This window comes from Leguminivora glycinivorella, chromosome 13, assembly GCF_023078275.1.
Source record: "Leguminivora glycinivorella isolate SPB_JAAS2020 chromosome 13, LegGlyc_1.1, whole genome shotgun sequence".
NCBI lineage: Eukaryota > Metazoa > Arthropoda > Insecta > Lepidoptera > Tortricidae > Leguminivora > Leguminivora glycinivorella.
In genome coordinates, this window is record NC_062983.1 from 22,128,964 (window position 1) to 22,144,564 (window position 15,601).

The 15,601-nt window shown below is 38.5% G+C and overlaps 1 protein-coding gene across 3 annotated transcripts in view; it reads left to right on the forward strand.

Annotated features, from left to right (window-relative positions):
- The window catches only part of LOC125232604 (homeobox protein Nkx-2.1-like), a 58,522-nt gene that overhangs the window by 22,867 nt on the left and 20,054 nt on the right, over positions 1-15,601 (forward strand). For all 3 annotated transcript variants that reach the window (XM_048138328.1, XM_048138329.1, XM_048138332.1), the window contains one exon: positions 13,673-13,821. In XM_048138328.1, the coding sequence (XP_047994285.1) occupies positions 13,673-13,821 (149 nt within the window). The remainder of the gene's footprint in view (positions 1-13,672; positions 13,822-15,601) is intronic.

Sequence of the window (15,601 nt, forward strand, 5' to 3'; positions counted from 1 at the left end):
TAAAATAAAAAATATTTATGCATTCTCAGACTCAGAGGTCGCCTTATGTTGGTCGGTTGCCTCTCCGCATAGGTTCGACACCTACGTCGCTAACCGCATATCACAAATTCAAAGTAACATTTCGCCTGGCAATTTATACCACGTTGCAGGTGCACAAAACCCCGCTGACTGCGTGTCACGTGGTCTCACCCCTTCTCTGTTGGTTCAACATGAGCTCTGGTTTAAAGGTCCAGTTTGGTTATCACAGGCTACAGAGCGTTGGCCTATACAAAGTTTCGTTCCAAAGCGGGCACCTTTACCCGAAGAAAAAACTTTGTCCCACGTGACCACAGAGGCTAATAAGCCTGAACATTCGTTTCTATCTCTCGCGACACGCTGTTCCTCCTGGAACAAGCTGCTTCGAGTCACAGTTTATGTTTTACGTTTTATAAGAAAGTTATCTCCAAATGAGGTAATTACCGCTAATGATTTAAATACTGCTGAGCTTGAAGTTTTAAAAGCGATACAAAATGCTAATTTCTCAGCCGACATCAAGGCTATTTCAAATGGACTTAAATGTTCTTTAAGGTTACAAAAATTATTTCCTTTCCTTTCAGATGGAATTTTACGAGTAGGAGGTCGCTTATCGAACTCTTCGCTCGATTACGAAATCGAAACATCCTATAATTTTACCCAAAAAGGGTCACGTTGTAGAATTGTTAATTGATCATTACCACCGCAACAACCTTCATGCAGGACCGCAACATTTAGTAGGTATATTAAAAACTAAATTTTGGATAATTTCCTGTCGTCGTATTGTTAGGCATATCACTCAAAAATGTAACCGTTGTTTCAGTTTAAACCCCAGACCTACTTTTCCGCTAATGTCTAGCTTACCTAAATGCCGCTTAGAGCAATGCAAAGCTTTTATGCATACGGGTATAGACTTTGCTGGCCCTTTGTACGCCACCCCTTATAGGAAACGAGGCGTGCGCAGCGTCAAGGTTTACATTTGCCTTTTTATTTGTCTTGTGACAAAAGCAGTTCATATAGAATTAGCTTCAAATTTGACGGCTGCTTGTTTTATAGACGCTTTTAAGCGCTTTTTATCGCGACGAGGTCCGTGTAATTTTATTTATTCCGACAATGGAACAAATTTTGTATCCGCGAAAGCTTATTTCAAGGAGCTCCACGACCTTTTAGAATCTGACGATTATTATCAAACTTTCAGCAATGAGCTCGCGAAACATCGTATTACATGGAAAATGAATCCTCCCACCGCTAGCCACTTCGGAGGCATTTGGGAAGCTAATATAAAAAGTTCCAAGACTTTACTGTTTAGAGTAATTGGCAAGCAAACTTTAACTTTTCAGGAGTTAGAAACTGTTCTTGTTCAGTTAGAGGCCGTGCTCAACAGTCGTCCTTTATACGTTTTAAGCTCTGATCCTTCTGAGCCGCTCGCGCTTACTCCTTCGCATTTTTTGACCATGTCGCCATTGGAATTTTTACCAGCGGCTGATCTGTCCGATGAAAATACGAATTTACTGTCGCGGTACTCATTATTGGACTCGCTCGTGCAATCGTATTGGAAGCGATTCAGAACGGAGTATTTGCATAATTTGCAACAACGCGAAAAATGGAATACACCTTCTAATCCAATAAAAATTGGTACCGTAGTAATATTAAAGGTAGATAACGCTCCGCCTCTGCAATGGCCTTTAGGTATTATTACTAATATCTATCCTAATAGCCAGGATGGAGTTATACGCGTAGCGGAAGTAAAAACGAAAACTGGCACGTATAAACGTCCAGTCATACGGCTATGCCCGTTACCGACTCAATAGGAGTCTTATTTAGTTTAGAAACTTAGTTTTAGCCCGCGTCTAATGTAGACAAATTAAATATGGGTAGTTATATTTAAGTTATAATAAGTTACGTTTTTCTTTAAACTAACTTGCTTAGTGAATAAGCGCAAATTTAATATTGTGTATTTTCAACCTTTTGCTGTTGTAGTGTTAGGTTATTCTCTCGTTTGTAATTTCGTCATAATGAACTTAGAAAGTAAGTAACTTGGCACAATGACCTTATACCGCGTTATATTTATGTGCAGTTGGCACTTAGCTCTTTCCTTCCTTTTCTTTTGAAGGGATCCTTCAAGGCCGGGGGGATGTTGAGTTCCAAATTTATTATTTTTACATTTAAGGTAGTTTTATATTAATATTTTCAAATGTAGGTACTTGCGAATCACCTCACCCTTCCAAGTCACCTATCCTTTGCCAACGCACGTGAGATGAGTATATCTGTCTCACTCGCCGCGATTCGAGAAGCAATTTTCGCCTCGATCAGTACCGTTACCATGGGCTGCCCAAGTGAGAGCCGTATTACTTTACTCAGAAAGTAAGTGAGTTTACGTTTGTTTACAATATATTGTGCCTAACTTCACGCCAAAGAAGCTGCTTCTATCCCTTTCTAAGTTTATCAATAAACGGAGAAAGAACTATAGGCGAATGCTACGCCTCTGGTGTTTACGCGATGGAACTAAAATCATATGTAAATGTAATTTACCTATCGAAATCTGTCAATATAGGGTCTACTGCAAATTTCGAAACATACGCACTTAGGGATTCTTCCTCTTTCACTTTATACTGATAAGAGTAAAAGAGACTCATGTCCACATGTCGATAACTTCGGTATTCGGTAGTAGGCCTCAAACCATAGGCAAAGTCATTCTGACGTGACATTTCTGTCAAGTTATACAAAAATCACACGGAATTTTCACAATTATATTTGCAGTTTTAAATAAAATTATTTATTTATTTATGTTATGGAGAACCAACAGCTATAAAACTAGCAGTATACAACAAGATATGATTCAGAAAGCCAATTACAGGATCTCACAGATAGACAACATATTGCATTAATTTATAATATTACGTGAAATTCAAGATTAGCTAAAATTGAATAAAAAGATAAACCAGTGAATAAATCAAATAAGTTAATGAGTTATTTTTGGCCATCATATTGTACTTTTTACAATTGAGATGATTATAATGCTCAAAGCAGTTTTTGGTTTCAGAAAGATGACGGAAGCTAATGATTGAAATCAATATTTCCGAACAAACCCGTATGGTATTCAGTCAACATGGAAGATGGTTCAATTGATATTAATACTGTGGCACTCTGGCAGTTAAGCTACTCAAAACCTTAGGGCAGCAGAGGGGAGCAGTACCAATTTATAGGTGTTTTTGTTCCGCGATGCACTTAATGGTATTATTGGCCATGATCATCACAGGTGTATGTATAGAAGTACTCCAATAAAGGAAAAAACCTCAACTCCAAAAAATAATACTGTTACTAAAATAAAGTATTTCATTAATTGACTTTGTTTATTTGTGATGTTCTTGAGTAGTAAAGAAATAGAAATATTTTTTACAGAAAAAGGGTACATAGCATCTTATATAGAATTAGCTTTTGCCCGCGGTTTCGCTCGCGTACTAAAAGAATTCCTATTCAAACACATACAAATAATAAAATTTTCATTTGGATCCGTAGGTTTCTATGCAGACGTTTGTCTGCGTTTTTTTCAAATACTCATATTACTATTGTTTTTAAAAAAGAAATGCTTGCAGTGGTTGTACAAATGTTACACAGCAACCACAGCATAGGTAGTAGGTACGAGTAGGTATGTATTCTATATACACTGAGGAAATTACATATTGTACAACAGAACTCACATAGCTCCGTATCTGGGCACTATTGTCGGTGGGTAAAAAGTAGTTTCTCGCATTATCGCTTACAATTACCGATTGCCGACCGATTACCCCTATCCCTATCCCTAACCCTACCCCTATCCCTATTAGGGTTTGTTGGGATTTTCCGCCAAGCAAAGAACCGGGAAATGAACTTGAAGGCTGTAGGCATAAACCCTATAATTTATGAATTTATTATGCACACTATTGGCGCTTTGTAAATAATTTGTAATTGTTCAAAAATACTTCTTTTCATTCATAAAACATTGTATTGTGTAGTTACTAAATAGTCATAAGTTTAGCATTTCAATATGTGCAATATTACTTTTATGATTAACAAAGTAATTGTTATTCCTGTAATTGTTTCTTCTGCTGTATGTTGTATTAAATATTATATGTTTGTGCTGATTGCCAAGTTGCCAATGCTCCCAATAAATTAAAAAAAAATTAGCTTTGTCAACTTTGACACTAGGACTTAGCTGAAATATCAATCGTTGACGCTGAACCATGGACTTTAAATCTATGCGCTAAACGCCGATCGAAATTCAGTCTAGCTCTGTCATGTCAATACGGAAAAGTGATAGAGATAGCTAAGCTACGATAACGATGTTAATCATAATCGTTTGTGCATTTGGCTACGTGCCCTGCCAAAAAATTAGATACAATTTTTACTTGTTTCAAAATGCTTTTTCTACTCACTTTTGTATCAAATTATAATCTTCATATACACCGCATAATGGCTTATCGCCTTCAAAAGTTCTATACCTTACCTTAGACTTTGTCGTTACCTATGTCGATATCGTTGTAATTGATGTTTGATATGTACGAAAACGCTGAATTTTAGGTTTTTAGTTTTCGTTTCACATCAATTTATTAAATACTTAGCCTGTTACTCAAGAATATTACAAAATAAACAAAGTCACAGAATGAGATACTTTATTTCAGTAATAGGATGATTTTTTTGAAGTTTTTTCCTTTGGTTCACTTCTAATATATACCCACGAGATATGGTGTTATGGTGACAACAGGTACAAGTATTGTGCATTGAGGAACTAACATGCCCATGAATTGGTACTGCCTGCTGCTGTAGGTAATCAGTTGATTCTTAACTGCCTCAATCATTATCAATTTGAACAATCTTCTACGTTGGGTTTGCTGAATACCATACGGCTGGCATGGAAATATTGTTTTCAATGATATCTTCTTTTTCTGAAAGCAACCAATATAATCATCTCAACTGTAGCGAAACAGTACAAAATGATGAATAAATATAACTCATTACCTTTGTAAAAGTATCAAACACTGGTTTCATCACTGGTTTATCTTTTTATCGAACTACTGACTAACTGCTACATTTAAGCTGTTCTTGAATTTCACGTAATATTATAAATTAATACATATTAGTCATAATTGTATTTAAAATTGCAAATATAATCGAGAAAATGTTGTGGGATTGTTATATAATTTGACAGTAATGACACATCACAGTGAATTGGTGGTTTACTTTTACGCTAGTGACTGTCAATGATTACTCACGTAAAGTATTGAGTTTTCACTAGAGACTGTCAAATAGTTCTGGTTCTATTGACTTCATACAATCAGAAAGAGAGCGCCTTAGCTGTAAAGTTAGGAACATATTGAAAACTCGGAGTAAACACGTTAATAACTTATGGTACCGATGAAAATTTTAGTACGTGAGCGTTTCCGCTTGGAGCGCTGTTCAGTTTTTCCATACATTTTCCGTAACTCTCACTGAAAACGTAACGTATTTTTTAACTCAAAAAAGTCATGGTAAGGCTACAGTTCCCGTCTAAACTCCGTTCGGCTAACAGCCTGCGCATGGCTAAATATCAAAAATGTGATAAATATTAACGCGCCCCTAAAAATTGTCGTGTTGTGAACAAGTGTATCGAACTATTGTGCCGATTGCTGAAAGGAGTTTTGGAAAAGCTGGCCAGCTCAGAAGAAGAAGAAGAAAAGATATATAAAGGTAGGCGTTGGCATTTTCCTCTTTCCTTTTAAACAAGGTGCAAGCAAGTATTTTGTGTCGTAATTTACTTAATATTCAAATTCATACAGTCCATTTATTTCGAAGCTAAATTATTTTAAAATCATATCCTTCGTGGCGCTTTGAGGGTCGCAATTGTCATATAAATTAATTTCCCGCATAAGTATGTTGTGAAAGCGCTAACAACAACTCTACAATAACAAATACACGTATTATCCATCCTTTAGTGATTTGTGATTCTAATTTCTGTAATAATAACGTCATAATTATCTAAATGGTTATATATATATTTATCCCGGGCATTAAGTTCTAGGAGAAGTTAAGTCTCTCCGTAAGCACCGGACTCTTAATGAATCGTTCTGACTTATAACTATTTCAGAGTTGATTTCACTGCTTAACAAATTACCTACAATTTGCTGTAAAATTGCTACCGTACATTATGTAGCATGCTGTAGGAAATCGTATACAATACATGTCCACCTTTCAAACATTCCTTATATCCTCTATACAGTTTTACCGTTATCTCAAAATTAGATCACTATTAGAGCAATCTAAGATCGCGCAGCTTCCGCGCGAGGGGTAACACAATACCCTATTATTCGGTGTTTGCGCACGCACAATTTGCCGCGTTTATTCAGGCTGGCAACATCGAGGGGCGTTCGGAATTTAATGCGATTATTATGAACTATCTCTCGTGGTAAAATAATGGGGGATTACAGTTTTTGATGCGTTTTATCACGTTTAATAGACTGCTATCTTCGAGGGAGTTTGTCGCGAATTTTATTCGTATTTATCCAGGTGTGTTGGCAGTTTAAGCTTAAGTTGTAATATTAATGACAATATTTTTAGTATAAAACACGTCATGTAACCACGTAAATCCAAATCTATGGCCACGTAAATCTTAAAGTTTCTTAAGTTTTAGACATCAACGAGTGCATTGTAAATCACAAATGTAGAATTCGTGTAATACCTGTTGCAAACGAATTAGATTAAAATAACATGCAAACTAAACGTCGAAAGTACAAGAGATTTTAGGAAGAAATATACATATACATACGATATTTTATATTATATTATTATATATGTATATATTGGTGTATTAATGTAATTGTATATGTATATATTTGTTACCATGTGTATACAAAATTTGCATGTAATTCTTTTAGTGTTTGTACATTTTTAAATTGGTTACTCATCGTTAATTCGCTTCTACTCATTTCCTCAAAGGTTGACTGGAAGAGATCCCATTAAGGGATAAGTCCGCCTACATTGTATATTACTGACTCTGTAACTGTGTCTCTTTTGTTTCCTTTATGTACAATAAAGCTTATACATACATACATACATACATATTTGCCAGTCGCTTTTCGGTGAAGGAAAACATCGTGAGCTATAGACTTTAGCCCTTCGGGCTGGAAGGTCAACTGGCAGTCGCTTTCGTAAAAAACTAGTGTCTACGCCAAATCTTGGGATTAGTTGTCAAAGCGGACCCCAGGCTCTCACTAGCTGTGGGCCGTGGCGAATGCCGGGATTACGCAAGGAGGATGATGATACGTAATATAACGTAGAGACAGTAAGATATACTTAAGTAAAAAATACTTCTTAAATAGGTACCTAATACGTATTTTTGGTACCTGTGTACTAGTCGAAAAATATATTAAATACTCGTATGTTTAGTTACAAAGAGAAAGTGCAGATCTATCCATAGCAGCTAATATGAAATAATAAAATAATTTCACTTTCCTTGTGCAGTGTCCGCGAAAGCCATTAGGCGCGAGCAAATATTGAGCGACGGCACGCGTGGCGGCCGGCGGCCGGTGAGCGCTGAATCGATCGTGGGTTAACATTCTAGACTGTCATTTTAGATGGTACTAATTCGCTATACTTACAGAAAATTCCTAAACTAAAACCATTTACTTAAACTGTGATAATCAATTAAATATCGGTCTGCCTGCAGCATGCTGCCCAACACGTTTGCAGCGTTTACTTGCCGGATGCGATAAATATAAGTAGCTGTACAAATAAGGCGGCGATAACTGCTTTCCATCAGGCGGCTCGTCTGCTCGTTTGCTGCCTCTTTCATAAAAAAAAAAACTTATAACCTAGCAAATGCGAGCGGCAAAAAGCGCCGAGAAGCATACTCGTCTCGTACAAAATGTTTCAGTACCAAAACGGAATTTTGATTTTATTTTAAAAATTATCAATCAAATTTATTGACGAATGAATTCAATGAATGCCTCGGTAGCTCGGTACAGAATACCATTTTGTGCTATTTGGTGCATAGGTATGGCATAAATGATTATTGTCAGGAGGGCGCTGTTACTCTGATATATGGAGTGACAGTTCAGTTTAGTATGAAGAAAATAGTTCTTATGAAATTCCGCAACATGGCGCGTATCATATATTTCTGGTCAGGCTTTACTTGGGACAACGACTCAAGATTTATTTTTGATGGTTAGGTAGGTAATAGATATCTTTCTGGATTGTAAGTTTAAGAACTTAATGCAGAAAACAAACTATATTTTACCCCGCAATCACTCAATTATGAAACTAGCCCCGCTTTAGCCGCCAGCTACAGTGATACTGAGAGCTTTATTTCTCAGTGTCCAACGTTTATAATATAAATGTAAGTAGTAGTAGAATAAAAATCTCCTTCTACTTTGATTTCTGCAAGGTATTTCAAAAATATATATCTGCCTACCTACTTATGAAACTTGACATAGCTCCAGTCCCAACTCCCGACATTCCTTTAAAAATCTTCAAATAAATTCTTATAGTTTCCCCTTCAACCAATTTTTGCCTCATATAAAATATTGCCAACTCAACATATTTGCCTATTTTGCATTCCTCATTGTTCGTTGTAAAACTGTGCCGTCGGCAGCCGGAGTTGGCAATAGTCCACACATTACGAGCGGTGTTGACACAACACTCCACCGCCGAAGGGGTCTTTCAATAAAATTCCCCATTGGACTTGTTTCGGCATTATTCCCTATCTATATCTTAATAAACCTTATTCGCATAGATATAGGGAAGCGTATAGCGTAAGAGTTATGCTTTGTTAAACTGTGAATAGACGTTATCGTATGTCAGCGATGCGATTGTCGTGCGATTGTCTGAGGAGGCACTGGATTGTTAAATGATTCGTGTCATTAACTGGCGTAGTGACGGTATAAACACTACTGTGTAGTTATTTGTGCATTGGAATGTAAGTGCGTTTTGTGCGATTAGAAATATGTAATGCGAAGTACTCAAGTTTTTATGTCAATCAATCTAAAGGTACTTATTTGATTAAAGTTTAAATAATTTTACACGAATTAACAGGAGCAACAGAAAACTAGAATACAATACTTTTAGAATGATGAAAATTTAGTAGAAAGATATATTTTTTTAAAGTTGCACTAAGGCAAGTAAACAAAGAAAATAACTAGTCTTCATATACCTACTGTTTTCTAAATCAATACATAAAAATCAAAATATGTCATTTACTTACTTTCAACTTACTTTATTTATTTAAGGTAGCTTATTTCTCTTACTCAGGGGGCCGATTTTTGAGTTTCACGCGTTCGAATTCAGAAAATTGTCACTGAAAATAATAGGCAATTCACCGATTTCAACCGGTATTTTAGTAACAGTGAGACTCAAAAATCGGCCCCCAGTATCCAGAAAATGTACAACCCTCAGATTTAAATATGCTTCAATTGAATGATATTAAAGGTTCGATTTCACTAATCAGCGCGTCTTCGTGGACTGTACGTAGTATGCCTATGCTCCACTGTTCTCTGTCCTACCTAACAGCTGCAACCAATGTTCTGTCTCTTTCTCATTTCGCGTGCAACTATAGTCTGATCAACTAGTAAGGGTCAGTTATTTTAGTAATATCTGTCCGTGTCCTGCTCGTGACAGGCCGGTGTCCGGGTGACGGGGGTCCGGCGCATATATTTTGACAACAAACACCGTGGTAATTGAACTGGGGCGGTGGGTCCATTACATTCAGTTTGCTGTCACGGTATCGGCTTGATTTGTAGAGGTTATGTTACAATTGCGAGGAAAGTGTCTGCAATTAGGCACTTAACAAAAGCTTAATAGTACATTTGATTAAAAAATAATAATTAATGATTATGATATAGCTACTTAATTTCGAATCCAATTTTGTGGTCTCTAAGGGATGCATGTCTTCCGATGCTAAGTTATACGCTGACTACGCTATGAAATGATTATGATATTTATTATGTAATTAGAAAAATTCTTACCTACTTAATTTCGATTCCAATTTAGCCTCTAGGTGTCTCTACAACGCTCTTGTTGCAAATAATCTATCTTACTCGTACATAAGTAAACACCTTGTATACCGTTATTAGCTTCACGACAAATCCTTAGACACATTAAGTAATTGTGTACATTCAATTGTATTGATGTCAACTTGTCACAAAACCACTACCTTTTTAGTACATCTTTAACGCCACCTAAGCCCAGTAAGGGCGCAGTCACAAGCGGGTGCGTCCGGCCGCAGGGCGTGAAATTACGCCTGCCGCTGACACCCGTGTCATATAATTATACTGCCCATTCCGATGCTAAGTTATGGGCCGGCTCCTCGGGGCACGGCTAGTTTACGGCTCGGTTACGATGGGCCAGCTTTAATCAGTTAGCGAACTGAATTGGGTTGAAGATGGCAAAAAAGAAAATGCACCAAATATTTCCTATAGTTACTAAGGGGAGCTAAACACCAAACATTTTTTTTACCTAGTTGCAAGGTAAACTAAGATTGAGAAGAGAAGAAAAACATGTTTTGTATATTGCTATAAGATTAACTGCCAACATTTCAAAAAAACATAAATATTTATTTGAAATTAAAAATGTGTCGCTAAATTTGTAAGAAGAACAATAAACTAACTAACAGACTGCTACCAGTATAAATTATCACAGATAGTAAGAAACCAAATGGCTACTGTACGGAGCAAAGGTTAACACGATTTCACACTCAAGGACTTTTCAAAAGTTAAATAAACATTGCATATATACCAAAGTTTTGATACTAGTTTGGACATATCAAACAACTTATTATATTTTTTGACCATTTTGGCCGTGAGACAGATTTGAAGTGGCATCGTTGTAATACAGTTTGCAATACTGGCAAATAGCATGTTGTCAATTTGAAAAAACAGCAACCAAGTAAAGAACTAAGGTTAGAGTTGCTCAAAGATGTTCTAATCTTTCCAAGATTCTGCTCGACAAATTAGAATATTTTTGTAACGTTAATTTTCGCTATGTCTTGATCTTAGGTCATAATCAAAATTGTGTTTTTATAACAGAGATTTGATAATTACAATCTTTACAACTGGTACATTCAGAATTGGCAACGTTCTAGAAGCAATTCAGACTATTTAGGAAGGTCAATGACCCACCAATTGTCAAATCGATCGAGCCCGCCTACCGTTTAAAAGGAAGTCGCCAAATTGTCTAACCGTTAACGTATTAACTAGGGTCATAATTTTTTTCGTAGTGTTTATTTATTTATTTATTTAAACTTTATTGCACAGTAAAAAAAATGTACAAAAGGCGAACTTAATACCAAAAGGCATTCTTTACCAGCTAACCTTTGGGCCAAACAGAGATCAATAAGAGCTAATAGGTGCAAGAAATATAACAAGACGAGAAATTGAATATCTACTTAATAAACCTAAATGGTTACGTACATATTGTTATACATCATACAAACGTTTATAAAAATAAAACTACATAATACGAGTATACCTACTTACAAATTTACATAAATATACTTACATATACTATACATATAGTAGTGTTGTTTTAGACCCCGAAAAAACTCTTTCATAAAATAGAATCCTTAACAAGAGGTCGATCCTAGTTTAAACATTTGTTGCGTTTAAAATTTGGTTTTGATAAGACATAGACGGTCTTGGTTTAGTGCACGCCTCACGATATTCACTTCGTTTTGCCTCGATCGTAAGTGCTTTTAAAGTTCGTACCAAAAATAAAATATAATAACAATTTGGTGAATCTGAATCGTCTTCTAGGGTGCTAAGTTTATTTTGTAACAGTTACAAGCTACGCGGCTACGCTGTAGGCGATCTACGACGTAGCACCTTGTCTAGTTTTGTACCAATAAAGTAACCATTATAATAGTATCATACGTCATAAATATCATAACTTAAATCGCTGAAAATGTGTCGCACTTATAGTATTCATATGTGGCTTTCCATTAGGGAAAGGTTCTTACGCTTCATTTGCAGTAAGGACATTTATCAGTATTTCTATAGGAATTTAGAATCGAATGGAACTTATTGAACTTGAAACATAATTTCCCGACGACTCCCAAAGTAACTATAATTATATCGGTAACACGTCTTATAGTTCGTTTTCTGATCCTAGACAATATTGCAAGTAAAAAAATCTTTGAACTAGTAATTTTGCACAAAGTTACTATTTACAGATACTTACAGCGGATAGAAAAGTAGTACTGTAGTGTCATTAGGGGACGGCACTTAATGCCGAGGATGCCGCGACATAATTAATATTTTACCTTTCGCTTTACCCCCAGAGGGGGGAGTAAGGGTGGGCGGAGGAGGGAAGCTGCAATTATTGCATTTGGAAAATTATCAACTTAGAGAATTTGTAGAATTGCAAGCGTTTGGGAAATAATGGCGCAATTACAGATGGGGCGGTTGTCGGAATTATTTATGTATTGATTTTTTTTGTATAGAATTTGTTCGGTTGTCTATTGTTTGCCCGACAGTCATTTAACATAATATTCATTTGCCCGAATCTAACTTGCCTGAATTTCATTTGCCCGAATGATTTGTTTACCATAAAAATCATATGACATACTCGTTGTTTATCCGAATATTACCTTCCATAATCATACAATGCCATACTATTTGTTAGCCATATTATTAAGTGCAATAATATGGTTTCATAGAATATTCAAACGCCATAAGCAATTATTGCCATATTAATTGTTGCCCATATTATTACCTAACCTAACCTACTTTCTGATAGCAGTTTCATTTTCCAGGGGTCACAGTTCTAACCTAACCTAACCTACTTTTCCAGCAGTTTCATTCTCCAGGGGGTCACAGTTCTAACCTAACCTAACCTAACCTACTTTCTGATAGCAGTTTCATTTTCCAGGGGTCGCAGTTCTAACCTAACCTAACCTACTGTCTGATAGTATTTTCATTTTCCGGGGGGTCACAGTTCTAACCTAACCTAACCTACTTTTCAAGCAGTTTCCTTTTCCAGAGGTTCACAGTTCTAACCTAACCTAACCTACTTTCTGATAGCAGTTTCATTCTCTAGTCTTTCTAGTACCTATTATAGTAGTTTTCGATTCTGCCAAAGCACATTATGGAAATTGACTTTTCTGGACGCTAATTTGTATGACAAATGATGGTATGGAATGTGGTAATTACGGATTTCGATGATTCTGACAAATGACATTATGGAAACTGACTTTATGGGAAACAAAGTTTCTGGCACTAGATTAATATAGTAAACAATGATTATGGCATAAGATGTTATGAGAAACAATATTATGATTGTTGAATAGGATGGCAAATAAAATTATGGCAAATGAAATTCTGGCAAATGGGGGTATCCCGAATTTGTTCATATAACGAATCTAAAAAATAAAAGGAGGATGAATGTATAATAAATTGATAACGTTTATGATGTACAAAATTAATATATTTCACTTTATATCCTCACTGAAAACTCATTTCCCTGAAAATATATTATTTCTCTCTTATTTACCAGCCTATTAATTAGTCGAGGAGAAATGAATTTTCTGTGAATAATGTCACTCCTTTCAAGGCCTCTTTTAACGAGCAACATAATCATTTAAAGTTATGTGTTTCGTTTCTTGGCCTTGTTAATTCGGGGGTGGCTCTGTGTGTGCGTATCTGAGCGGCTGCTTTAGTTTCCAGGCTGATGACGTCCACGTCGGGCGGCATGGGGCACGTCAACAACATGGGCGGGCTGGCCGCGTGCGCGGGGCCCGACGCCAAGCCCATGCAGTTCCCACTCGCGCAGAGGAGAAAGCGGCGAGTGCTGTTCACGCAGGCCCAGGTGAGTGACGCAACATGGCGGGCTGGCCGCGTGTGCGGGGCCCGACGCCAAGCCCATGCAGTTCCCGCTCGCGCAGAGGAGAAAGCGGCGAGTGCTGTTCACGCAGGCCCAGGTGAGTGACGCAACATGGCGGGCTGGCCGCGTGCGCGGGGCCCGACGCCAAGCCCATGCAGTTCCCACTCGCGCAGAGGAGAAAGCGGCGAGTGCTGTTCACGCAGGCCCAGGTGAGTGACGCAACATGGCGGGCTGGCCGCGTGTGCGGGGCCCGACGCCAAGCCCATGCAGTTCCCACTCGCGCAGAGGAGAAAGCGGCGAGTGCTGTTCACGCAGGCCCAGGTGAGTGACGCAACATGGCGGGATGGCCGCGTGTGCGGGGCCCGACGCCAAGCCCATGCAGTTCCCGCTCGCGCAGAGGAGAAAGCGGCGAGTGCTGTTCACGCAGGCCCAGGTGAGTGACGCAACATGGCGGGCTGGCCGCGTGTGCGGGGCCCGACGCCAAGCCCATGCAGTTCCCGCTCGCGCAGAGAAGAAAGCGGCGAGTGCTGTTCACGCAGGCCCAGGTGAGTGACGCAACATGGCGGGCTGGCCGCGTGTGCGGGGCCCGACGCCAAGCCCATGCAGTTCCCGCTCGCGCAGAGGAGAAAGCGGCGAGTGCTGTTCACGCAGGCCCAGGTGAGTGACACAACATGGCGGGCTGGCCGCGTGTGCGGGGCCCGACGCCAAGCCCATGCAGTTCCCGCTCGCGCAGAGGAGAAAGCGGCGAGTGCTGTTCACGCAGGCCCAGGTGAGTGACGCAACATGGCGGGCTGGCCGCGTGTGCGGGGCCCGACGCCAAGCCCATGCAGTTCCCGCTCGCGCAGAGGAGAAAGCGGCGAGTGCTGTTCACGCAAGCCCAGGTGAGTGACACAACATGGCCACGTGCTACGGGCCCGACGCCAAGCCTATTGAGGTTTCATATGTGCCATAATGTCATGACTGTGTGGGTCTGTACTTTAGCTACTCTACTTTGGACTATCGTGAATTTTAATTTTAGTTACACGCGCGACACGTTTATAGAGCTTAACTTCTCTAAGTTAAGCTCTAGAAACGTTGAAACGCTATTAGAGTTTTCATGTTGAGCACAAATAGTAAATGAACAGCAGCCGTAATAAGTACCCGCGCCTTTGTACGCACTGCAGCGGTCTAGAATAGAGGCGATCAAAATATCAGGTTAATTATATTTAGAAAGTACCATTGCTGTTACGCAATAACAACTAAGTAGGTATAACGAGGGCAAACTAAACAAAAAGCAATAAATGTAGGCGTATTTTGTATCTCTGCTGACTCATATATCTGAAACTTTTATTCGTTTCCCCGCCGGCGCCGTTCCCTCGCGACTCGCGACGATGTTTGGCGATCATTTTGCAAATAAACACGGGGCCGGATCATTTGCGATTGGGGAGGATGGCGACTGCGCGAAACTTTGCAGCTATTTTAGGCAAAATAAGATTTTACTGATTTTCCTTATCTTTATCTTTTTCACGTTTACATACGTATAGGCATGTTCAGTACTTACTCAATAACGTAAAAATCACGGAAAATTATATTCATTGGAATCATTGGAGAGAGTAGGTAAGCAGCGCCCCCAAACAGTTAGTTTAAGTAAACTAGAATTCTTAGGAATTACATACATTTTCCATGACATTTACGCTATTAAGTAACATGTGCATGAGTAAAACACTTGGTCGAGGCCTAAAATGAGGGGATACCCCCATTTGCCAGAATTTCATTTGCCATAATT